The following is a 27,380-nucleotide window of genomic DNA, read 5'->3' on the forward strand; positions in this document are numbered from 1 at the left end:
CTAGGTATTTATAAGAACTTTGATCTAGATAATCTAACAAAATTATCCTTTTTTATGATACATATCTTTTTACGATATTTTTGAAATAATCATGTTCTCATTCTAACAAGTCACATAAGGCAATGGCTGTGTAAGACCAATGCCACTTTCTTTTATTTTATATATGTATTTTTATATGCTATAGATATATGTATGTTAACCTGCCCTTTCAGTGGCACCAACCATCATCCTCAGAATCTGTGTTGTTAGCAGACTGCTATTTATTAAGAATGATTCTTCACTGTATATTGCCGTTTTTCTAGCCTTTTGATTGGCTAATATATATGTCCATCATGTATTATACATTGCCATTTTTTCAGCCTTCTGATTGGCTAGTACATATGTCTATCACAGATTGATCCAATAAGAGTGGACAGAAGGATCCACAATACTGATAGGCCAATTGGTTTATCACTCACAAAAGAGATGATGCGATTGGTTAACAATGGGTACAAGAAGGCTGACCCATTGCTAATGGTTACAGGGTTGGTAACTGAGCAAGCCAATCAGCGGCGAAACGCGCGTCAGACTTACACTTCCGGGTCACGTGATGCGCACGCGTGACTCCGGTTTTCCAGCTACACACAGCAGCGTGCACTGGCACTATCTACAGTACTACAGACTACAAACCAGGACTGCACGCTGATCAGGTAAGTGGCGCATACCCCCTGCACTGCCTAGCGCATCAGGGCAGACGGCCACCTAACCTGACAGCTTATTCATCTAATACTAAACACACACTTGCTGGACCCCTCTTTTTTTCTATTTTGCAGCATAACAGTTAATTAACTAAGAGGGACAAGCAATTGACTGCTCTGACTATATTTACCTAACTATATACCCTCATGCTATGCAATTAACTAAATAGTATATATCATCATTTTTAGTCATATTAATGAGGTCCATCCTGGTGTTCTCTGTGCTGTCTTTTGTCATACTTTTTGAAGTTTCTCTGTGTGAGATTTACATACAATACTCATTATTGGCATGTATTACACTCCAACAATTTTTTTTGTATTACTCTCCAGTGCATGCGGAGATATATATATATATATATATATATATATATATATATATATATATATATATATATATGTGTGACTATCTCTTATATAAATAAATGGGAGTTTATCCCATCAGGAGATAGATACTAGCATCAAAGGTGACTTTTTCTTGATGTAGTATGCCTAAACTGTATATTAATTGGTAAAAAATATTATATTGTGGCCAAAGGCACATATAAATATGTATATTATCATAGTATTATTTCGCCTGGCTTTTTTCAATCCACAGTGGAGAATGCATCTCCCTTGATTTATGTACATACGTATTGTCTGTTTTTCTGTTAGTTGAATTATCTTCAGTTGCTCATCTTTTTAATATTATGTTGAATAAAAGTTAATTTTTAATTTGCTGATATCAGCCATATCTCTATACCTGTCGTGTGCCCCCACCAAGAGTCCTTTTTTTCTCTTTCTTTTTGTGGCTTATATATTATAAACTGACTCTGGGGAGCACCATAGACTTTCCTATTGATAGACCTGTTAGACTGTGGTCTTTATGATCTATGATAGGAATATTATGACACATATATGTGTGTGTGTACATAAAGTCTGTTTTAGGTGTATCCAATGAGATATATTATTCATTATATTTCAGCAGAATTTTTTCAGTGCGGTTCCAGTATACATTCCCTTGCACCTAGTCTGGGAAGCTAAGCAGTAAGGGCTTGAGTTTATTCCTGTATGGGAGACCTCCTGAGGTGGTGTTCCCTATATGAGTTCTTAGAATGTCACATTACTATGTCTATATTTTGATACCTGTGCTTCCCGCACTGTTATTACCTTAAGTGCGAAGTCCAGGCAGCAGCCGACTACCTACACACAAGTGTGTGTTCCCGGAAAGGGGGTTGTTGTTGGTGAAGGGCACCTTGTTTTGGTTTTGACAATGCAGGAGTTCATCAGGTATCATAGCTATACCGCAGGAAACTTTTGTCCGAAAGAAAAATCAATGTCCTGACATTTATTCAGGGAGTCCGAAAAATTCATCCGCGGTGAGTGCTTGCGGAGTGTGTGACAGACAATGGTGGCTCCAGAGGTAGGGCTGCAGCACAGTCTAAAATTCAAATAGGGTAGCCATACTAACTGCCACCCCAAATGCTGCCAAACATCACCAGCCGGGACTCACTGGTGTGGCTTCCGTATTCGAATTTTGGACTCACATACTTAGCACACTGTCACTGTGGAGGGACTTTACGAAATCCCTGTATATTAAAAAAGGATGTTTTGCTAGATTTCAGCTTGTCTGGAGTTGTGAACTAATTGCCACTCTTCCATTGAAACCATTCGTCAACATGAATTTCTAATTGAATAGAAAAACGTTGTCCTACCTAGTTTGCAACTAATTGAATCTGCCCCTAAGAGCAGTTGTTACAAAGTTGCTTCTGGTTGTGAGCTAGTGTGATCGGTGGGTCTAATGCTGGGTACATACCTAACTGACCTGCAGATGATGATTGTTCATACACATTGAACAACCATCATCTGGCCAGGGGTCGCGCAGCCCTCCCAGTGGCTTCCACTGCAAGTATACGGACGGTCGGCTGACCGCCCATACACACAGCACGATGGACAGATATATCTGCCATTGGCTGTGCAGCACAGCCAACGCAACATGTCTATGAACTACATCGTTCAGACATATCGCTGTTACACAAAGGCCGATCAATTGATATATCTGCCATTGTGTACCCAGCATAAGTATATCTGCCTAATTACATAATTTATAACAGCTGATTGTGTGCCAAAAACAAAGTTACACAATCTTTACTGCTTTATTACCAATTGAAAGCATTGATGAGGACCAATTACCTTAAATATTTGGAGTTGCATGGAAACTGGCAGTATGTATTATACTTTTCATGTACTATTGTTAACATATTCATGTGCAACTACTGCTGGGTTACACAATTCTGTATGTACTTCATCTGACTAAGCAGTCTATTTGTATATACTGAAGTGCCAAAAGTCATAGGATAGCAGTATGTAAAGGTAGTATTTAGATGTTTTTTTGAAAGATTATATTTAGCAAAGATTTACTGGTAAAAAAGACTTTGTAAAGCTGCCTTGCTTTTTGTCTTGAGATTATATATATATATATATATATATATATATATATATATATATATATATATAAATCAGGTGCATAAATATTGGGACATTGACAGAATTTTCATATTTTGGCCTCTATTCACCACCACAATGGGTTTGAAATAAAACAAACAAGATGTGCTTTAACTGCAGACTTTCAGATTTAATTTGAGGCTAATTACGTCCACATCAGGTGAACGGTGTAGGAATTACAATGGTTTCTATATGTGTCTTCACTTTTTAAGGGGCCAAAAGTAATGGGACAAACTAAACAATCCTAAATCTAACTGTCACTTTTTAATACTTTGTTGCAAATCCTTTGCAGTCAATTACAGCCTGAAGTCTGGAACGCATAGACATCACCAGATGCTGGGTTTCATCCCTGGTGATGCTCTGCAAGGCCTCTACTGCAAATGTCTTCAGTTCCTGCTTGTTCTTGGGGCATTTTCCCTTCAGTTTTGTCTTCATCAAGTAAAATGCATGCTCAATCGGATTCGGATCAGGGGATTGACTTGGCCATTGCATAACATTCCACTCTTTAGCCTTAAAAAAACTCTTTGGTTGTTTTTACAGTATGCTTCGGGTCATTGTGCATCTCCACTGTGAAGCGCCGTCTAATGAGTTCTGAAGCATTTGACTGAATATGAGCATATAATATTGCCCGATACACTTCAGAATTCATTCTGCTGCTTTTGTCAGCAGTCACATCATCAATAAATACAAGGGAACCAGTTCCATTGGCAGCCATACATGCCCACACCATTACCCTACCACCACCGTGCTTCACTGATGAGGTGGTATGTTTTAAATCATGAGCAGTTCCTTTCCTTCTCCTTACTTTTCTCTTACCATCACTCTGGTACAAGTTGATCTTTGTCTCATCTGTCCATAGGATGTTGTTCCAGAACTGTAATGGCTTTTTTAGATGTTGTTTGGCAAACTCTAATCTGGTCTTCCTGTTTTTGAGGCTCACCAATGGATTACATCTTGTGGTGAACCCTCTATATTCATTCTTGTGAAGTCTTCTCTTGATTGTTGACTTTGACACATATACACCTACCTCCTGGAGAGTGTTCTTGATTTGGCCAACTGTCGTGAAGGGGTTTTTCTTCACCAGGGAAATAATTCTTCTGTCATGCACCACAGTTGTTTTCCGTGGTCTTCCGGGTCTTTTGGTGTTGCTGAGCTCTCTGGTGCGTTCTTTCTTTTTAAGAATGTTCCAAACAGTTGATTTGGCCACACCTAAAGTTTTTGCTATCTCTCTGATGGGTTTGTTTTGATTTTTCAGCCTAATGATGGCTTGCTTCACTGATAGTGACAGCTCTTTGGATCTCATATTGAGAGTCGACAGCAACTGATTCCAAATGCAAATGTCACACCTAGAATCAACTCCAGACATATTACCTGCTTAATTGATAATGAAATAACGAGGGAATAGCTCAAAAGTTTGATTAATAAAATTCAAACCCTTGCGCCAAAATGTCTTAACTTTATAACATGACCAAAAAAGCATGGATATAAGAGGCATTGTCGGGACAACATTTTGAACATTGACCAGAGGAGCCTATTGTGACCATGTATTTTTGTTGACCCTGGAGAATGTATACAGTATGTTCTATGCATAAAGTTAATATAAACTTCTTGTAACCTAGAAGATCCCAATTTCTTAAGATAGTTCCTGTGTGAGATAATAGTAATTGCATATTTTCAATATCAGGAAGGTCTCTTGACCATCTAATCTTTCAAAGTCTTTTAGAATAAATGTGGGTATAGATATCTAATTCGGTAGGAAGATACTGAACACAACTGTAGTAAAGCATCTAATACATTAGTTGTAGGTTGTGTGGAATTTAAACCTTTAGGGAATTTGGAGTTTATATAGTGGCGAACCTCAAGTACATGAAGAACTGTTTTGATGGAAGATTAAATTTTTCCTGTAGTTGCCTAAAGGACATAAGAATGCCACCAGGTTTAAACGCATCTCGGATTGCACTTATTCCTTTATTTTTCCACTATACAAACCAAGTATTCTGTAAAGATGGTGGGAAGTCTGGGTTGCCACAGATAGGGATGTAATTGGTAACCGTGTATTCTTTAGATAATTTTTTAGAGATGGTTTTGTATTTTATAAATATTTATTTTCATATCAATAGTTTTCATTTTCTGCATTTTTGAATTGCAAAATTTTATTTATGATTAGCTAAATGAAATGAGTCTCTTATACATTTTTTTTCTTCTTTTGTCCCTTTACAGCCTATTGGGGACGTTAAGTTGACCTTTGCACATAGAAGTCGGGCTCTTCAGTGTTTGATCTATTTAGCTGACACAGAGACTGTGGTATCACTTGTCAAAAAACCAATTGACCAAGTAAAGTAAGCAAAAAAATTGTAAATAATGTGAGAATTATTGATGCTAGTATTGTGGAGTTTTGTTTCTGTCTTTTTGTTATATGCTACCACCCGCAGTGCATTGGGTAATTGAGTGCTCCTGTTATTAATTATATTTACTTACTGCGCTTTTCAGTTGGCACAGTTGTATAATTTATCTCAAATTTAGATTTATTTTTTTTTTATCCACGTGTACTGTCTATTTGAATTTTTTAACATTGTATTTATTTATACCATTGTAATTTTCATTGTACACAATAAGAATAAAATATATTAATAAAGTAAGCATTAGAATGTAAGCTCTCACGAGCAGGGCTCTCTTCCCTCACATGCTTCTTCTACTATCATTTACTCCTAACTCCCCACAACAGCACATAACACTTGGTTGCTGGCGCCCTGCTACTTATTTAAATGTTATGATCTTTTAATGCAGCAATGTTTATAAACCATATCCTTGTCCTGCATTGTTTTGTATTGTTAACTCATTTGTTTATGTAAGGGGCTGCCGAACACTTGTGGTGCAAAGACTGAAAAGCAACTATGGGCCATATTCAATTTGATGCGAAAAGTCTGAGGTCGGACTTTTCGCCATAATCTACGTTTTTTCCTGGGATAAAGTATCGGGTGCGTGCCCCTTTATCCCCGTATTCAATTAGGATCCGGCAAAAACGGGACCCGGCGGAAAGGTAAGTATTGTATAGTCCTGTCACTTAAGGGGAAATCAGCCTGTCACCCCACAAAAGATGGTCTGACATGGGGGTTCACTATGGGTACCCCCAATTTGGCCTGCTGAAGGTAATCTGGGTTTTCTAAATAGCCGGGGCAGGTGCGTAAATGCGCCTGTGAATAATAGCATTTATCTTTTTTTTTTTTTTTTTCTTTTTTTTTATAAATAACTAGTCCCATCAAATTTGGGGTACATGAAAATGGGTGCAAGCATAGTTTTAAGTCCGTAAAATGATTTTTTTTAAAATTCTTCAAAAATGCACCTGCCGCAACCACCCGCATTCTAGAAAACACCTGCCGCGTACTTGGGGACTCCCCCTGAGTCAATTTCGCTAGTTTTTAAGTTTGTTGCCCAACATTTTTTTTTTTTTTCACCCCCAAAATGAAAGTACCTTTTTTGGGGAGTCCTAAGGAATTTTTTAAAACATTACATCAAGGGGACATTCCAAAGGCTGTAGGCTATTTTTTTTTTTTATTATTCTGCAACCCAAAACCCCAATTCTGCAGTTTTTTTCACCACCTAAACTGTAAAAAAAAATACAGGGATACGTTTTCACCACTGAGACTTTTCGCACCTGCGAAAAGTCTTTGAAATTAAATATGGGGATAAGTGAAAATGGCGGAAATTACGTTATCGGCTATAAATTATTGCCGATAACGGACTTTTCACTCCAAATTGAATATGGCCCTTAATGTTACTTTTACATAGATGCATGCGCTGACATGAAAATTCAGTTAATTGCTTTAATATTTAAAGTTCTGCTTTCACAAGTATTTTTTGTCTTTTTTTAACCCAAGACATTACATGAAGTGCTGTATCTATCTGTCAGAGTTTGAAATCTTGAACATCCCATACAGTCTTGAATCATTCCAAAGCAGTCCCAAAGAGGGGATGATTAAAGGTCTATGGAAAAACCACAGCCATGAAGCAAGGGTGAGTTTGAAGGCGAATATCAGGCTATTGCACATGAAAGAAATGATTGTTTGGAATAAAAAAATTTTGTTTCTTTTGTTACTGGCTGCCTAGTCCTTTTTAAGGTGTGGTTTGCCATGTGCGAACTACCTTTTTGTATTCAACTACAAATCCGTTAAGATGTCCCCAGATTTGAAGTGGACAGGGTAATAACCTGTATTTAATCAGATTATCAGAATGTTCATAACAACATGAGATGAGTTTTTAATATGACATGTTAAATTCAGAATAGTTAAGCGCTGTTAAAAATATGGAAATGGCACATACAAAAAATTAACAATTGAGGCTGGATTCTATTAGGCTCGATACCTTAAAGTGCAAGGAAAAGGTTTGTAGCCTCTGACTTTTACCACCAGAGCTATTAAATTACAAGCCAATTAACCACATGCTTTAATGGGCTAATGCACGTTAACCGTAGATTCCGGGATATGTACCTGGATCTATGGGTTAATGTGTTTGGGACGGCTGCAATAAGGCCAGAAAGCCCTACTTAACGCAGATTTCTGTTTGAGCCTCAGGAGGTGATTAACAGAAATTTGCATTAAATGTAGCCTGCGGGCGTATTGTGGGCTTCAATTGAATAGCCGCGGCATCGCTTCGAGGCTAATTGGATCCGGCCCTTAATATTGCACTTTCCTATAGATGGGGACAAGGACCAGTGGACATTTGTAGGCTAACCATAGGGTTCAACAGCTTGCAAATTTTCCACTGTTCTATGTCACCAGCTATATGTAAGTGTGGGTGTGGCACAATATGTCAACTTGAAAATTACAGACGATGTTCTTTTCAGCACAGTAATCTCGGAACCGCATTGTCGACCTGGTTAAAATGCCATTTAAAGCATCTTACGCTGTCGGCAGTATAAGTATAAATATGCTGTTTAGAGTTATACTGCTGACACCGTTATGATGCTTTAATTTAATAATTAGGTTGGCATTGTGGTGCCTGGATTATGGTGCCCACAAGCACATTGTCTGCATTGTTCTTGTCGACATTATGACCACATACTTGTAAGTTCAAATTTAATTGTTAATACATTTTCAAATAAGCAGCTCTGTATGGTTTCCTTTGACAGCACCTTCCATTTTAAATTAAATGTACCTCATTTATTTATATGGCACTGCAAATAGACCCTATCGGTTTCTGCATGTGTAGATGTATATATTTGGCCTACTGTTGTCCTGGTTGGCATCTACCTATTGTAAAAATATCTTAAAATCTTTGGTAAAATAATGTTAAATATTTTAATTATAGTCTACAGTGAACACTGAAGTTTTTGTGTTTGGTATATTAGTGGTGAGAATTTTTCTCTAGCTTTTTCTTTTGGACTTTCAGCAGAATAGTCAGTATATCCAGATACTACGTTTTATTTGTGTTTTGGGACTGCTTTCTGCATTTTCTTTGTCTTTGTTTTGTAACATGCATCATAGTGGTTAAGGGGGATGGTGGGATTTTTACAGTGTGATCTTTGATATCTTAACATTTTAAAAACGGAGTACTGAACACTACTGCCCTAGTGTTTTCTTTTTTTTAGACATTATATCTTATTTCAAGTTTTTCTGAATTAATTTGCTACATCTTCTGTAATAACTAAAAGCAAGAATGTAAAAAAAGAACACGTGTAAACACACATGACTCGTGGTGAAGTAAGTGCTTCGCACATGATCCAAGCTTGTGTAAATATACCAAGCGATAGCAATTGGAAAGGATTATTGCTGGTAAGCTGTACTGTACAGCCACAGTAGATGGGACTTTATCACAAAATGTATCAATGTTTAATTTGTAGAAAATGTTAAAATTAACAGCTCTGCTCCAAAAATAAAGTTAAAATATTGTTTTGCTCAGAGTGTCCTGAGGATGGTGGCCCTAGCCCCTTGGCTTGATGGTATGACATCACATGTTCAGGGGGTGGGGCCAGCACAGAGCCGTTTTGGACTGTGCATTCTGCAGTATTTATACTCCATGATGTCTTATCCCTGCACCGTGTGTTCCTAGAAGAGTAAGATGTCTGACTACTTACCACCTCTCTCTTACGGCTGAGCTTGAGAGGCCGGATTGATAGTATATGGTCTTTGGCTCCCTTGAATTTATCAATTTCTTGTGCACTTTCTCCTCAAACATTTGGGGGTGTTGGATCTTCCTTATTAGACTATAATATGAAGAGAGTATTTTGCTTTCTGCACTATATGGTCATAGAGGAAATTCACTTGTGAAGCATTGACAGAGAGCACAAATAGTTCTGGACTCTTCAGTATTACTAGCACCGCACATCTTGCTCCTATGACGTTTCTATAATAGAGGTCATGCCACATCTCCCAGCTGTCGCGATTTCAGTTAGAAGATGGGTATTTGAGGGAACTGTCCCGGCAGTCACCACCTTTGTCCCAACTAGCCAGGAAGTTGGGAGTTATGACCTGCAGCTGTCAGTGTTAAAAGTTAAGGTCACACAGACAAATCTCAGACATCTTTCACTTTCATTGACTAATTGTTTTATGAGATATCATATTATATATGCTCTAAAAAATACTTATTAGCCATACTCAATAGGCATTTTTAACGTGCTTTATCATGGAGTGCCCAATCTTAATACAGGTTGAGTCTCCCATATCCAAAATGCTTGGGACCAAGGGGTATTTTGGATATCGGAATATTCCGTGTTTTGGAATAATTGCATACCATAATGAAATATCTTGGGAATATACACACACAGAATGCATTTATGATTCATATACACCTTATACACACAGCCTGAAGGTCATTTTATACAATATTTTCAATAATTTTGTGGCTCAAATAAAGTTTGTGTAGATACATGAAATTCATTTGTCATATACACCTTATACACACAGCCTATAGGTTATTTTATACTTTATTTTTAATAATTTTGTGCCTTAAACAAAGTTTGTGTACATTAAACCATCAAAAATCAAAGGTTTCACTATCTCAGTCATGCTAAAAATATTCCGTATTTCAGAATATTTGGATATGGGAGACTCAACTTGTAGTGTAATAATACTCTCCTGCACCTACTGAGCTTACAGGATTTTCCATGTGTCAAACATGATCACTATGGGGCTGATGCAGAATTGAAAACAAGTTTGTGGTGATTGCTCCCATATTGCGTGCTTGGTACTAAATTTGTATATTCAGCCTACACAGAGTTGTGTGCATCTTTGCAAGCAGATTTACCATGTGTGGACTTAATTTGATACTCATTATTAGTGCGGACATTCACCATTCCTCTCCTTGGTGCAAGAGATGTCACTGAGAACAGGAGTATTTACACTTCTGGCCAATTCTGCATAGCTCGCAATTCCATTGATACGCCCGCACTGGACACTGCCTATATGAGAACACTCAGTTACAGCAGATGCAGCTGTTGCAAATGGAAATGCAACTGAAATTTGTACGAGACTGCATTTCCTATCCTGCCATGCTCTCTGACCTAGTCCATACACAGTGCTCAAACACTTACACGGGCACATGTCCAACTCTGCATCAGCCCTTGTGTGTACATGCATGTTTCCCTTTATTCAGTGTGTGCGCCCCCCCCCCTGCTTCAGTAAAATTCAGCAAGTGTTAATCTGCATTGTGTAAAATATATCCCACAACTAGAGATGAGCACCATTTTAAAAACTGTTTTTTTAATTGCCCATGATTAATCAGCTGGATTTGGGTATATACATGACAGAACAAGTTGGTAATAGTCAGCCCAGCTCTGTTGATTAGCTAGAAATTCAGCAAAATTTGCAATTTTTATGTAGCCTTATCTCATCACTGCCTAAGATAAATGTATGGCTTAACTGCCATTATCAGTGCTGTGTTCTATCTTTTCATTATCAGTGTGTCGCTGACAGTAATATAGGAGATGATCATTTCTTTTTCTTATTCCACACTCTGTAATTATTCTTCTGATCTCTCTCTCGCAGCCTCCGGCGGTAAATGACACTGGGCCTGAATCAGAGATAGATGGAATTGCACAGCCACAAACAAGCGGCTGTGCAATTCCGTCCATTTAAAATGCAGAAAGAGGTGTCCCACACTTCGCTGCTGCATCTGCGTGATCGCAGCCCTGCGACCGAGGTCGCAACCTGGGATCACCATCGGAACAATCACGACTGTCGGTCGTGATTCTTGTCCCTACGGCCAGGCTGTGGTAGCTGAAGCTTACTGCAGCCTGACCGGATCCTGGCAGCTTCCTAGGCCAGGAAGTCTGCGTGCACCCACGCAAACCCTGGCCTCGTCCCTCCTGGAAAACGGGTGTGACACGCCCCCGTTTTCGGGAATGCTGCCCTGGAACGACCCCGATCTGCCTCCTAAACGTCACAGCCTTTCAATCAGGCTGCGGCTGTGAGGCTCTGCGAGTGAACTCACAGACTGAGGGCTGCGCATGCACAGTCCTCCCACCATCGGAAATGTACGCTAACCATCAGGTTAGCGTACATCTCTGAATCAGGCCCACTGTGCGCCTGCTTCCCTTAGAGAAATCTTTCACAGAGACTTATAATGCCAGGGATATAATTTGCAGGGACAGCGGTTACCACAAACGCTGTCCCTGCAAGTTTCCCCTGGTACATTAAAAATGAAAATTTCCGCTACGATACAGATTCTTAATAATCGCAGCACTTTTGCGATTATTAATATATAGGCCCCTTTCTTGTAAACACACAACACCAGTTTAAATAAGTATATACTGTCTGTACGATTAAAAAATTGAAAATGCCAGGAAACATCTTGCATATACTGTGAGGCTGTTACATAAGTGAGAGGATGTTTGAATATATCACTCCCCACTTAGGGGGGTATCCATTTAGCAGCACTAAAGTAGCTAATTGATCGTGGCGGGGCTATCCAAATAGCCCCGAAGTGCCGCCGGCACTTATCGTGGATATTTTTTGGGACCTGATGTGTCCCGAAAAATACTCCACGATAAGTGCCATTTTTTCACCACCTAAATGGCGAAAATACTTAGGTCCGTGAGCTAATCGGGTATCCTATGTTTTTTGGCTGAAATATCCTATTATTTCAACCAAAATAATAGGATATGGGGGGGAAACAATCAGCGAAAAATTTGTATTTTCCACAGATCGTGTCTAATCGGATGCCCCTCCCCCCCCCCCCCTTAGATTGGAGCAATCCTGTTTGGTTCTTTACTAGTTATCATGTCACAGTAATGTAAATATTTGTCTAGAACAGGTGCATACACTAAACAAGGAGTAACAAGTCCGTTGCATTCTTCCATCAGACAGCCTAAAGTAAATAGTTCTACAAACACCAGAGGAGCCAAAATTAGGAAATATATCATAACATACTATATAATTAATGCAGTAAAATCGATGGAGAAATTATATATTGTAGTTTATTGATCCTGCTTTACAGTGTTTTTACCGAGGCAACTTCATATTAAACCTGCACTATTTTATAGAATGTTGTTCAGGTCTGTTTTATATGGTTGTGCTACCACTATTAAATTAAGCTTTATTCTTTCAGTCTTTGAGTGCAGAATTATTTGGTACACAGCTGTTCATTGTCAAAAGCAGTATATTTAATTTGCATGTGTAACATGACCTCTAATATTAGTAAACAAATATATTATTATTATTTTGTGGATGTGCTGCATGATATATGGTTTCTGATGTACAATAGCAAACAGAATTCAATGTGAAAGAGTGTGATTTTTTTTTTCCAGCTGTTATCTGAATGTGTATATTTATTGTGTTGAATTAAGTTATACTGCTTAATGAGCCAGAACTGGCCAGGGTCTACTATATTTGAGCATTTACATATGTGTTCTCATGTCTGCTTTGTTCTATTCAGCACACTTTATTGTTATGCTTTAGGGAATCTATGTCCGTCATTTAAAAGATGGTAGTTATTATTCAAAAACGTTAATGCTCATGCATTTTCTTCCCTCTACTGTTTTTATGCTATTTCTATGGCTGGAGCCCATTAATTATCCAGTTCCAATCTGGCCTAAGAACAACATAAAAAATAAGAAACTTACCATATATACCCGAATATAAGCCGAGGTACCTAATTTTACCGCAAAAAACTGGGAAAACTTATTGACTTGAGTATAAGCCTAGGGTGGGAAATGCAGCAGCTACTGGTAGTAATCCCCCCCCCCTGGTACTGCCCCCAGTAGTAATCCCCTCTGGTAGTGCCCCCAGTAGTATTATCCACCCTGGCAGTGTCCCCTGTAGTAACCCCCCCTGGCAGTGCCCTCAGTAGTAATATCCCCCTCTGGTAGTGCCCCCAGTAGTAATATCCCCACCTGGTAGTGCCCCCAGTAGTAATACCCCCCCCTGGTACTGCCCACAGTAGTAATCCCCCCTGGTAGTGCCCCAAGTAGTAATATCCCCCTTGGTAGTGCCCCAGTAGTAACCCCCCCTGGCAGTGCCCCCAGTAATATCCCCCCCTGGCAGTGCCCCCAGTAGTAATATCCCCCCCTGGTAGTGCCCCCAGTAGTAATATCCCCCCCCTGGTAGTGCCCCCAGTAGTAATATCCCCCCCCTGGTAGTGCCCCCAGTAGTAATATCCCCCCCCTGGTAGTGCCCCCAGTAGTAATATCCCCCCCCTGGTAGTGCCCCCAGTAGTAATATCCCCCCCCTGGTAGTGCCCCCAGTAGTAATATCCCCCCCCTGGTAGTGCCCCCAGTAGTAATATCCCCCCCCTGGTAGTGCCCCCAGTAGTAATATCCCCCCCCTGGTAGTGCCCCCAGTAGTAATATCCCCCCCCTGGTAGTGCCCCCAGTAGTAATATCCCCCCCTGGTAGTGCCCCCAGTAGTAATATCCCCCCCTGGTAGTGCCCCCAGTAGTAATATCCCCCCCTGGTAGTGCCCCCAGTAGTAATCCCCCCTGGTAGTGCCCCCAGTAGTAATATCCCCCTTGGTAGTGCCCCCAGTAGTAACCCCCCCTGGCAGTGCCACCAGTAGTAATATCCCCCCCTGGTAGTGCCCCCAATAGTAATATCCCCCCCTGGTAGTGCCCCCAGTAGTAATATCCCCCCCTGGTAGTGCCCCCAGTAGTAATCCCCCCCCCCCCTGGTAGTGCCCCCAGTAGTAATCCCCCTCGTAGTGCCCCCAGTAGTAATCCCCCCCCCCGTCTTTCCCATTACCCACTGCGGGAGCAGCAGCAGCCGATGAGAGTCTGACAGACTCTCATCGGCTGCTAATTACATCAAACACACAGCTGCCGGCTCCGGCGGCTGTGTGTTTGGCACTGTGTAGTGCTGACCGAACTCCGTCCGGTCAGTGCTACACATGCGGTGCAGCTGTGTCACAGAGACAGTCTGCACCGTGGCCCGCATGGTACGCAGCTGAGTGAGGCGCCCTCCAATATGTGGCGCCCTACTCAGCTGCATAACAAGAGAACAAAAAATGTGCTGAAAAACTCTGCTTATACGGTAATAGAAAACCACAATAATGAATATAGGACTTGATGATGAGTAAGTTATATAGTAATTTTATTAAACAAATTTTTTATTGAAGCGGCAAATGTTCATAAAAAAGGAAAGCAATGATCACAAATAGTTGTACAATAGTGCAAATGGTATATAACATCATCCAAACAGTAAAGAGAACCAGTAGGTTATATTCACATATGGAATCATTGCTATACAAAAGAAAATGAAAATAGTGCAACAAACCATTATAAAAACAACATAATAAATAAAACAGATCGCCATCTCTCCCACCGCCCCCCTCCCCCCCACAGCCCACCAAATGTACATATGAAAAGTTATCTATTATATAAAAATGAAAATTTGTCCTTCTGTCATTGTGTCTTTCTATACAAATCCACAGTTTTCAAGCCAAGATCGTGAAATTTTACATACGAGCGTATTAAAACACGGCAGAGGCAACTAAAAATTTTTGAAATTGAAATGAATTACTGTTAATTTTTAAATAATTAAAAAACACAATTTTTGCATAGCATTTGCCCTCTACAGGTCAGGTACGGAATTACAAAAGGATTTAGCCCACAGTTTACAAGTCAAGATCTCTCATGGTTCTACACCTAAAACACCAAAGAAGAATAAAAGCATTGTCCTGTTTGGTTTATTGTTAGATGCATATTTGGACACCATTCTTCTTGGGCAATCTGCAAGGTCAATAATAAAAATATAAAAATTTTATTTTTGTTTCATTTCATAATTTGATTTTATAACATGCATTTTGCTACATACTAAGGAATTATGGAATTTTATTCTGTAGCATATAATCTAAGTGTGTGAACATCTCGCATGGAGTTTACAGTACCTTTTTAAATGCTGTATGAATTTATTAGGGATGAACGGGTTCGGTTCTCAGAGAACCGAACCCACCTGAATTTCGGGGATCCGGGGCTATCCGAGCGAAGCTCTGATCTCCCTGCCTGCCCCAGATCCCTCACCCAAGGCAAAACCTTGCGATACCGCTGTAGGGTTTTGTATTGAGCGGGCTTAACGCTGATTGGCTGAGAGAGCCGTCTGTCACGGCTCTCAGCCAATCAGCGTTAAGCCCATTTAATAATATGCACACAGGAAGCAAAAGAAGATGTCGCCCGCCATCCCTCGCTGCCTGACACCGCTGGCACCCCCCGCTGCCGACACCGCCGATACCTCCACTGGCAGCATCCCCCGCTGCCGACACCAACGCTGCCGACACTGTCGGCACCCCTACAATGCTGCCCCAAATACTCAGGACACCCTTAGCGAGCCCAACACTGCCGACACTCCCACACTGAGGACACCACCAGCACTGCTGACACTGTCAGCACACATGCACTGAGGACACCGCTGGCACCCCTGCTCTGCCGACGCAGCCGGCACCCTGCATTGAGAACACCCCTGCACTGCCGACACAGTCAGCAAACCTGCACTGAGGAGCCACTACTTATATTAAGCCAGGCTTATTATGAGTCTGAATGTGGTAAAAATTGATATCTGCATCCATGAGGAGAGATCCATACAGTCAGGCCCATAAAGATGGCAACTATACTGGAAAAATACAGCTCTGCAGCACAAATTTTTATTTATACTTGCTCATGCATCAGCTTACACAATTAGATGGTGTCAACAGTGGCGACCAAACTTTTTTGTCTACCTCTTTGGTTGCTGGACCGCACTATGGAACGCACAGAGGCTACTTTCGGTTCATTCCTTTGTCAGCCCCTGAAGGGTAAAACCGATTGGATGAATCTTATACACCGTGGAGACCCTGAATGCTGGAAACAGCTGCACAAGGAACTGGAAGTAGTTGCTGTGCATTTCGTAGTGCGATCCTTGCAACAGGAAGTACACAGTCATCCTGGTATCAGAGCAACAGAAGCTCTTGGCCGTGTTTACACTGTACATCTGAGAAATTTTGAATGCTTCTATCTCCGAAGTTTGCTTTACACCGTTGCAGGTCTTATTTCCTTCAAAGACTTTAGGACTGTGGATGGGGAAGTTTGTCACACTTTTCGTGAGGCCTGCCTAAGGAGAGGTTTGTTGGAGGATGATGTGTAAACAAACATTCTTAAAATCGGTTACTCCAGATAGTTGAAAACAAAAATTCAATGTTGCAATCTTATCGGAGGGTCATTAGCTGCAAGTTGTAACAGATACCAAGACGAGTTCTGTAGACTATTATGGATTTGGGAACGCACAGAGGTTTAAAGTGTATCTATATAACACTCCAACATAAGTAAGAATTTCTCTGTTTTAAGGTCTTTATCTAAAATTACTTCATTCCAATTCATTCTAAACAAGTAATGTGAATTGGCTTTTAAAAGAGAAAGTAAGGGTGGGAGGGGTTTATCTAGGTCTGTAGAATAGCCTTACAAGCCGCTGTACTTAATGCCAATAAAAGGCGTCTGCTACCTTGAGTAATACGTGTATGGGAGGGAAGTATACCATACAAGGCCCATTCTGGTGTAAAAGGTACATAATTGACCTAATTAGCAATAGAGTAGGCACGTATTTGAAGCTAAAAACCACGAATAATGGGGCGTGCCCAAAGGCAATGGTTACAAATCTGCTGATTGAGCTCCAGATTTATAACAATTCGAATTTGGCGAGGATCCCATCAAGAAACTCCTATGGGGAGATAAATAAGTTCTATGTAGGATATTTAAAAGGGGAGTAAGGGATCAATGTGCAGGCTTTATCACGGGATTGAATTAAATCTGCTGTTAAATTAGGAAATCAGGATAGCCAAGGAGCAAGGTTTGTAAGAGAATTATCGGGTAAAAATACAGGACGAAGAAGGTTCAAAATTATGGAAAAGGCTTTTGTTGTCAGAGATTGACTTTGAATGAGGGTATCCAGTAGATTGTTCCAATTCAAAGCTGAAATAGCTCGTACAACTGAGCTAATATAGTGTTGTGCTTGCAAAAATGCAAGAGTATGCTGCTAATGTGGGATAACTCTCCCTAGCCTCCTGGAACGTGAGGGGCTTTTTGGTGGATTTATGAACAAGTGTCTCTATATGCGTTATATAGTAATTTAATGCAATCTTATATTAGGTACACGCAATGATGATCTTGAACAGTTTCAAGTGAAAGAAAAGTTCATCTGTGTTTTCTTTGGGTGAATACAGATAGTTACATGAGTTATGCGGGCCATACATCAGTCGGCACAATCACAGATGCCAATCTGTGAACTCCGATGATTGGCAAAATAAATTGTTAAAAGTCCCAGACTCTCCGATTCCAATAATTTTTAAGTAAAGGTCAGTAAATTGAGATTGATAAAACTCAACATGTTGGACACTTATCTGACCCATTCATTGGCAGTGGCGTCACAAGGGGGGGTGCAGGGAACACCCGGGTATCACACGCCAAGGGGTGACACCAAAGTGCCGACTTCTCCTCATTGACAGGAGCTGGGTGCTGCACCGTAGCATTACGTGCAGCACTCGGCTCCTGACATAGTGAGGGAGACGATACTTTGAAACAGACGTGTCGCCGGGGGCAGACGGCATCTCTCGGACTGACTAAAATAGGGGTTTGGGCTGCAAAGCCACCCCCCTATCCGCGAAGTCACACCCCCAGTCCCACGAGGCAGTGTCCTCTTTTTGCCAGCATGCGGCTTCGCTGAGCGCACAACAACCGTCCCCACACTGGGTGTCCCCTCAATGAGGAACGCCACTGGTCATCGGCACAACAGGGAATTGCCCCAATTAATTGGTGATGTATGACCAGAAATAAATGGGAATAAGTATGCTTGCCACATGAGCAATAACCTTAACAAAGTTTTTGTTTTTCTTAAGTAATATTTTTCTTATGTATTTCAGGCAGTGAGATTAGTAACAGAGTTAAGCTTAGAATACCAAGTTTATGATCTTCACCTCTGGAGTGGATTATTACAAAAGTTGCTTGGATTTAACATGGTAAGTGTGATGTTCGAATGTGTTGTAGCATATTTATCAATCATTGCTCTAACTAAATACAGTTACCATTCCTTCATTTACTTTAAACTGTGACGTAAAAATAGCCATATTCCTCCAAAGAATAATCCTTAGCATTATGTATTTAAACAATGTACACATTAATCCAATATAAGTAACATATTAATAGATTTAAACACACAACAAGAAGCCAGAATACTTGTCTCATCGGGTTCAGTATATTTTCCTGATGTTTATAATGTCGACATGGTTGTAATGTCAACATTGAACATATTCATAATGTCAACACTGATCAGATGTTTTTAGTGTCAGTCTAAGCCTAAAAGTAATCGCAGCGCTAATGCAACTTTTGAAATGTTGACATTCTTTCCATGTTGATCTTTTAACCATGTTGGCTGTCAACATTGTCAATGCCTATTTCATGGCTGCATCCTGTATCCTCCTACAGTTTGTTGCTTGTTTATGTAACCTATGTATGTACATTTTGGTTTGATCCAAATGTAGCAGTATTGTTTAAATTCATCTTGTATCCTTATTTATAAATGCATATGGTTGAGTTTACCCTAGTATACAATCTATATTCCCTGCCACATGTACACACACACACTAGAGTGATTTTTTTTTGTCAGGAGTTAATTAACCTACTAGTATATTTTTGGATTGTGGGAGGAAACCCACACAAAACAAAGGGAGAACATAGAAACTCCACACAGACGTTTTGGGAATTTAACCTCAATACTGTGAGGCAATAATGCTAACCATTACACCAAACATGGTACTGTGTAGCTGAATAACTGACATGTTTAAATTTTTGGGTGTCCAATAATTCTTCATCTTTTTGAGTACTTTTGCACCATAATCATTTTACAGTAATTATCACACACAATGGGGGATATCCTATTAGCCGCGATAAAGCGATAACTTGTCGCGCATTATCGCTCGCATTGCGCAATAATTTCGCTTATCGTCTCTAGGCCTGCTTCCATTGTTTGCACATTCCCATTGCAGAAGTCGCAATGTGGCATTCGTGCAATAATTCTTGCTAGTTTTACCCGCGATAAGTATAGGTGAAAATGGGGAAATCTACCTGTACCCCAAAAAAAAGGCAAACTGATATAGGATAACAGTATTGAAGTGTATTCGTGGCCATAATAAAAGTATTTGGGGTTCTTAAATTGTGTCCTGACAAATTTACTTTAAAATACGGATCCAACTTTTCACCTGGTTCGGAGGTGGTGAAAACTGAGTTGCAAAAAATTCTATGGAGAATTCGCACTGCGAATTCCACGGCTAATAGGATTGCGCAATAAGCCATTTTTTAAGGAAAATCGACTTATCTCAGCTAATAGGATATCCCCCAGTAATTGAAAGCCCTTGACCTGACTCTAAAACTTAATTCAATATTGGACCAATTCAAATTTCTGTATAACCATATCCTTAGGTAAAGCCAATCTTTGACATTAATATTTTAACTTAGTCAGATGCATAAATATTAGGACATTGACAGAATTTTCATATTTTGGCCTCTAATTTCAAAGCCATTGTGGTGGTGAATAAACAAACAAGATGTGCTTTAACTGGAGACTTTCAGATTTAATTTGAGGGTAATTACATCCAAATCAGGTGAACGGTGTAGGAATTACACCGGTTTCTATATGTGCCTCCCACTTTTTAAGGGGCCAAAAGTAATGGGACAAACTAAACAATCCTAAATTTAACTTTCACTTTTTAATACTTTGTTACAAATCCTTTGCAGGCAATTACAGCCTGAAGTCTGGAACGCATAGACATCACCAGACGCTGGGTTTCATCCCTGGTGTTGCTCTGCCAGGCCTCTACTGCAAATGTCTTCAGTTCTTGCTTGTTCTTGGGGCTTTTTCCCTTCAGTTTTGTCTTCATCAAGTGAAATGCATGCTCAATCGGATTCAGGTCAGGGGATTGACTTGGCCATTGCATAACATTCCACTTTTTAGCCTTAAAAAACTCTTTGGTTGCTATTGCAGTATGCTTCGGGTCATTGTCCATCTGCACTGTGAAGCGCCGTCCAATGAGTTCTGAAGCATTTGACTAAATATGAGCATATAATATTGCCCGAATTCATTCTGCTGCTTTTGTCAGCTTCACATCATCAATAAATTCAAGGGAACCAGTTCCATTGGCAGCCATACATGCCCACACCATGACACTACCACCACCATGCTTCACTGATGAGGTGGTATGTTTTGGATCATGAGCAGTTCCTTTCCTTCTCCATACTCTCCTCTTCCCATCACTCTGGTACAAGTTGATCTTTGTCTCATCTGTCCATAGGATGTTGTTCCAGAACTGTAATGGCTTTTTTAGATGTTGTTTGGCAAACTCTAATCTGGTCTTCCTGTTTTTGAGGCTCACCAATGGTTTACATCTTGTGGTGAACCCTCTATATTCACTCTTGTGAAGTCTTCTCTTGATTGTTGACTTTGACACATATACACCTACCTCCTGGAGAGTGTTCTTGATTTGGCCAACTGTTGTGAAGGAGTTTTTCTTCACCAGGGAAATAATTCTTCTGTCACCCACCACAGTTGTTTTCCATGGTCTTCCGGGTCTTTTGGTGTTGCTGAGCTCTCCGGTGCGTTCTTTCTTTTTAAGAATGTTCCAAACAGTTGATTTGGCCACACCTAATGTTTTTGCTATCTCTCTGATGGGTTTGTTTTGATTTTCCAGCCTAATGATGGCTTGCTTCACTGATAGTGACAGCTCTTTAGATCTCATATTCAGACTCGACAGCAACTGATTCCAAATGCAAATGTCACACCTAGAATCAACTCCAGACCTTTTTACCTGCTTAATTGATAATGAAATAACGAGGGAATAGCCCACACCTGTCCCATTACTTTTGGCCCCTTAAAAAGTGGGAGGCACATATAGAAACCGTTGTAATTCCTACACCGTTCACCTGATTTAGATATAATTTCCCTCAAATTAAATATGAAAGCCTGCAGTTAAAGCACATCTTGCTTGTTTCATTTCAAAGCCATTGTGGTGGTGAATAGAGGCCAAAATATGAAAATTCTGTCAATGTCCCAATATTTATGCACCTGACTGTATATAATTTTAGTAACTGCAAACATTAGCAAATGGGCTGCAGTTAACAGAAGTTGAGAATGGCTTCTTTGTTAATCACTTAACTGACTAATATCTTTAAAAAGTGCCATGTGTCACTATATATCTATAAAGCAGCTCCACTACCATCCAACTCCTTCCCCCCAAGTGCCAGTTAACACTTGTGGAAAATTACAGCTAGTGCGGTATTTATTGGCACTTGGTGGGGGGGGGGGGGGTAGGGGTAATGGATTAAGCCAGAGGTTCCCAAACGCGGCCCTCAAGGCTTCCCAACAGTTCAGGTTTTAAAGATATCCATGGTTGAGCAAGCACAGGTGACTTAATTAGTACCTCAGCCAATTTGATTTACCCACCTGTGCTTAGCCATGGATATCTCTAAAACCTGAACTGTTGGGGAGTCTTGAGGACCGCGTTTGGGAACCGCTGGATTAAGCAACAAGTCTACATCTCATATTTTACAAAGGTTTTTGCTATTTGTTTTGACACATTGTTAAAACTTTAAATATTTTTCCCCCCACAGATGAGTTACTTGAGAAAGGTGTTGGTAGCTATAACTGGCATACAATGTCTCTGGGAGGTATGTTAACTATTCATAGTAGATAGTTACACAAATTAATCTATGATGCTGCTTTCCTCAAATATCTTTAAGTGCAATGTTTCCTTAGATTTCTATCTGAATAATTTGGCTTTTTTATATTCTACAGGTGCTAAACTTTACCAGAGCATGGCGCAGTGTTATTTTGGCACCATTTGTATGTGGTATGTATTTCATAACACTTTAAAAATATCATGTGTTTTATACTTTCCATTATTGCAGTCTGAGAGATTATCTTCTTTTGTAGCGTCCTGTCCCCCAAGTCCCTCACAGCTGGAAGAGTGCTATCAGTCTTTTCTGGTGCTCTTAAAGTGAGTAGGAAATATATTATACAACATGCACACTTCGCAAAGAAAGTTTTAAGTGTTGAATCTTCTTGTTTCCCTTGTTTAGCTGTAGACATTTTAAAATTTGAAATACAATCTAAAGAAATCAGTATGATTTTTTTTTTTTCAGAAAGTTATGGATCCTTATTTCCCAAACCGACCCTGATTTGGCTTTAACTCTTCTTTACAGTCATTGATGATTACTCTTTACTGACGTTGCTAAAACAATTATCATTTATTTATATGGCGCCACAAGTGTTCCGCAGCGCCTCACAAAGTACATAAACAAAAAGGTTGACCAGTGACTTACAGTACAATTCCATACAGGACGAGAACAAGGATAATATACATTGCTACATTAGCGACCACAACCCCCAAATAAGCAACAGAGCATAAGAAACCAACTGGTAGGTGCCCTAGTGCGTAAAGGAGCTTACATTCTCATGGGGAGGGGCAGACAAACAGGCATGACACAGATGGAGTAGACAGGGAGGAAGGAGCATTTAGCAGCAAGTTGAGATGAGAGCTGGAAGGCTTTGATGAAGTAGTGGGTTTGAGAGCCCGCTTGAAGGATTGTAGAGAGTCTGATGGAAAGAGGGAGAGAGTTCCAAATGTGGGGAGCAGCACGGGCAAAATCTTGGAAGCGGGAGGAAGTAATTAGTTGGCATGAGAGGCGGCGTGCATTTGCTGAAAGAAGAGGGCGGACAGGAGAGTGAAGGGCGATGAGGTCAGAGATGTAAATGGGAGAGGAATGGATGAGGGCCTTGTAAGGGAGTGTGACAAACTTGAATTGGGATCTGAAAGGGAAGGGGAAGTAGGAGGATGAGAAGAGTGTAGATACTTCATGTTCGTTTGTGAGATCAAATGAAGAGAATGTGCCAGAGGGTTCAGGTAGGGATTTGAGCAGGTCACTAGCTGAGGAAGAGCCTACCATTTCATTTCGGATCTTATCAATCTTGTCCCTAAAATAGGAAGCAAGATAGTAGCAGGTGGTTTGGGTGATGGAGGGGTAAGAAGCAGTTTAAATGTATTAAAAAGTCGCTTGGGGTTAGAAGCTTGAGCAGAGATTAGAGATTGGAAATATGTTTGTTTGGCAGTGTCCAGAGCAGTATGATAAGAGTTGTAGACAGTCTTATATGTGAGGAAATCACTTGGAATATGGGACTTTTGCCACTGACGTTCAACTTTACGCGCGAGTTTTTGCAGATGCCTTGTTAATCTAGAATGCCACGGTTGACGTCTAATTCTGCGTGGTGTGTGATGGGTAGCTGGAGCTACTTCATCGAGGGCTTTTTCTAGAATCTGGTAACGAAACTGGATCAGAACCTCTATATGCCCCTGCCTATACCTTCTAAAATCCTTCCTATAAACCTCTAAGAATAATGCTAATTTGCGTACGCAGTCTGACCGCAAATAAAGACAGGAGTGGAATCTGTGGTTCCAAAGCACAAGTATTATTCAGGTAAAAGTACAGTCAGTTACACGCGATTGATACATATACAATTTAGGCGTAAAAGGAAATAATTCAGACCCAAGTACAGTATACATACGCTTCGCCTACGGACCCAGAGATAGGCCTCAGAATAGAGACCCTCAGTTCATACAGCATTCAGCATGGACTAAAAAAAACAGTATCCGGGCACACATATTTATCCCCCCCAGACTAAAACAGGACAATGGGGAAGATTCTTGCTGATGTCATTGGTTCCCAGAGGAGAAGCATATGTTACAGCACATTTAACAGGCTGGTTCAAATAGACTCTCCCTGCCTCTAACAACAGGGGAATCTTTCTAGTAACGCCCTCTGTAACATTTAAACCTTTTGTTGCTTGTAAGTTCTGCGATCCATAACTTGAGTTTGCATGATGCGATCTCTCCACCGATAATACCAGAATGCTGTAAAAAGTGTACGCATCAGAACAAAGCCAAAGACAACTTGCTTATCATGTATAATAACTTAATTATCAAATACCTTTATTTCTCAGCATTTAAACTACCTAAACCAACTTAAATCATACATTTTGATGCTTATTGAACCTTATGAGTGAATATGAAAAGTGTGGGTATTCAGGGTTTGATAAAGACATATTTAATGTGTGTATGAAGATGAGTGCATTTGTCTCTAACATTTTCTAGATAGTTCTACATATCCTGTCAACAGTCCCTCCCACCTTTCCTGTGTTCAAAGGAAAGATACCTCTGTCGGTCTCTTGTGTGAAAATGCAAAATATCCCAACTACAAGAGACAGACCCAAGGTGACACTCCAGCCCCCGAAATCATGTCATTGCAGAAAGCCTGCTTATTTATTCTAGCCAGACCACCCATTGTGGGCAAACACTATGCGGGAAGCTTATCTACACAAGCCAGTTGTCACCTGGCCACTTGCTTAATGCAATACTGTAAAGCCATTTCTGGAATATATCCCTTATAATACGTAAAGTAATGAAATGGGCTTTTAGTGAATCGCCGCAGCCTATGATGATGGTCACAGATGCATTCGCATGATGCTAATGGTATTATCGCCACATGTACTAAAATGTGAGTTTATCTAAAATGGCGCTTAGGCGGCCATTTCGTAAAATGTCGCTGCGATTCAATTTTAAACTGATCTTGTCTCAGCCAATAATCCAAGTTGTTGTTGTTGTAGAGAGGTAGATAGTTGTTGAAGGTTAATGGCATTAATATTTGTACGGGTTTTAGGTTTGGTTGATTTCAGTGATGTTGATGTAATGGAGGAGAGTATGCAGGTGATAAGGTTGTGATCTGAGAGAGGGAAAGGAGCATTAGTGAAATCAGAAACTGAGCATAGTCTGGTGAATACAAGATCAAGACACTGGCCCTCCTGATGAGTAGAGGAGTCAGTCCACTATTATATTTTGAGGCTTACCTTAGACTTTGCTACTAAAGTCAACATGAATAAATATTAATTACACTATGCTTTTCAGTTGTGTGTTGTCCTAATTAGTATCTCTCAAAAGTGAGCTACATCTCTTAATATATAAATCTGCCCATCGACGACATGCATTGAGAAACTGATTTATATTTAGTGCATTCACGTAAATTTCTTGTACAACTGGTTTTGTTTATTAATTTCACATTTTTATCTATTTTTTATTATATTTTTAACTGTGCAGCAGGCAATGGTATGAAATATTTATATAATGGTATACTAAATATTTTGTGTTTTTCTGTTTATAAAGGTGCCCTGTTCTGGCTGATCTGGATCTTGTAGGAATTGCTAAGCAGTATGCACAGATTGATCTGCCTGCATTTACTTTGGGGTGTCTCCTCTTAATTCCACGTGTGGAAAAAAGGGAACAGCAAATTCAGGTAATCTATTAAACCTTTTGTGTTGATTTCAGCAACATAAACTGAAACCACAGAAGTAAGTAATCCACTTACTCTATCTACCAGAGCACCCACCAAAATAATGTAATAAGCGAGAAAGTGTGTGCGGCAGCCTCCATTTCCCAAAACGGAGGTGTATCTACGCCTTTGGGGGAGAATGTAGAGGCCAGGATCTCCGTCGGCTGACGGAGATTTCCTGACCTCGTTTACTCATCTGTGGCGGCCGTCTTGCGTGACCCCATAGTCACTCAGCCAGCCGAAGGGATTGGAGATGATACGATGCTGCATCCTAGGACGCAGCTTGGGTCAGTAATGCATGCAGGAAGCATGACCATATTACAGCTATCGCAGCTGCTAAAATGTTAGCAGCTGCGATGGCATATCCGTCTGCAGCTGAGTCACACCCTCTGTTCTGCAGTGATTTCTGAAACTCAAATGATTTTGGAAGCTATACTGATTTCTGTTCTGTAAGTCAGTCTGCTCCTGATATACCCCATTTCGAATACGCTTGCCTGCACTGTTATTTACTCCTAATTTGCATTGTTATTTGGCTTATAGGTGATGACAATATAAAAAAATGAAGGCTGCAGGTGTAGTTCGGGGTCTAGTCTTCAACGCCGGGTATCCCAAATAGTCTATATAATCGAGAAACTCTGTCATTCATGCATGGCCAGAGTTTTTATATCTATGAGAGTGATAGATATATGTGCATATATAGGTGTGTGTGTGTGTGTGTGTGTGTGTATGTATATATATATGTGTATATATATGTATATGTATGTATGTGTGTATATATATATATATCTATATATATATATATATATATATATATATCTATATATATATATATGTATATTAATCACATGCCGGGATAGAGCTTATGAAAAAGCTCTGTCCTGGTGAATTCCCTCTGCACTTCTCACTACACCACCCTGATTCCCCCCACCCCCTTTCCTGCTTACACTTTCCTTCGGCCAGCTGATCGCTGGGCTCATGTTCTGTGACCCCGGCCAGGTGATCTGTGAGGTGAACTGAGATGCCGGCTAGAAGTTCACAGCATCTCCGTTCACAGCACAGAGCAGTTGACCGGGGTTACAGAAGGGACAGAGCGAACAGCTGCCCGGGTCACAGAGGAGTTCACTATTCACCTGTCCCCAGTCATTTTTATTTTAACTTTTTTTTTTTTTTCTCTTTGTGATCAGCTTGTGGTCTGTCAGACATTACATTGGTGATCACAGAAAAGCCTGCTCTGGGCTCTGCTTTTCCTCTAAGCAGGCAGGAAAGGCTGAGCTGGAGTAGGGGAACTGGGGAAACCCTGCATAACACCATCTACAGATAACGTTGTTATAGCAGGGCTCCCTC

General features: G+C 40.3%; 1 protein-coding gene across 1 annotated transcript in view; it reads left to right on the forward strand.

The window, feature by feature from the left end:
- Positions 1-27,380, forward strand: part of KNTC1 (kinetochore associated 1) — a 295,100-nt gene that overhangs the window by 252,693 nt on the left and 15,027 nt on the right. The window contains exons 54-60 of the mRNA XM_088449172.1: positions 5,439-5,557; positions 7,097-7,232; positions 18,530-18,625; positions 22,269-22,325; positions 22,453-22,507; positions 22,591-22,654; positions 25,871-26,000. Of these exons, the coding sequence (XP_088305298.1) occupies positions 5,439-5,557; positions 7,097-7,232; positions 18,530-18,625; positions 22,269-22,325; positions 22,453-22,507; positions 22,591-22,654; positions 25,871-26,000 (657 nt within the window). The remainder of the gene's footprint in view (positions 1-5,438; positions 5,558-7,096; positions 7,233-18,529; positions 18,626-22,268; positions 22,326-22,452; positions 22,508-22,590; positions 22,655-25,870; positions 26,001-27,380) is intronic.

Source organism: Taudactylus pleione, unplaced genomic scaffold (genome assembly GCF_031769625.1).
Source record: "Taudactylus pleione unplaced genomic scaffold, aTauple2 ptg000479l, whole genome shotgun sequence".
Lineage (NCBI taxonomy): Eukaryota > Metazoa > Chordata > Amphibia > Anura > Myobatrachidae > Taudactylus > Taudactylus pleione.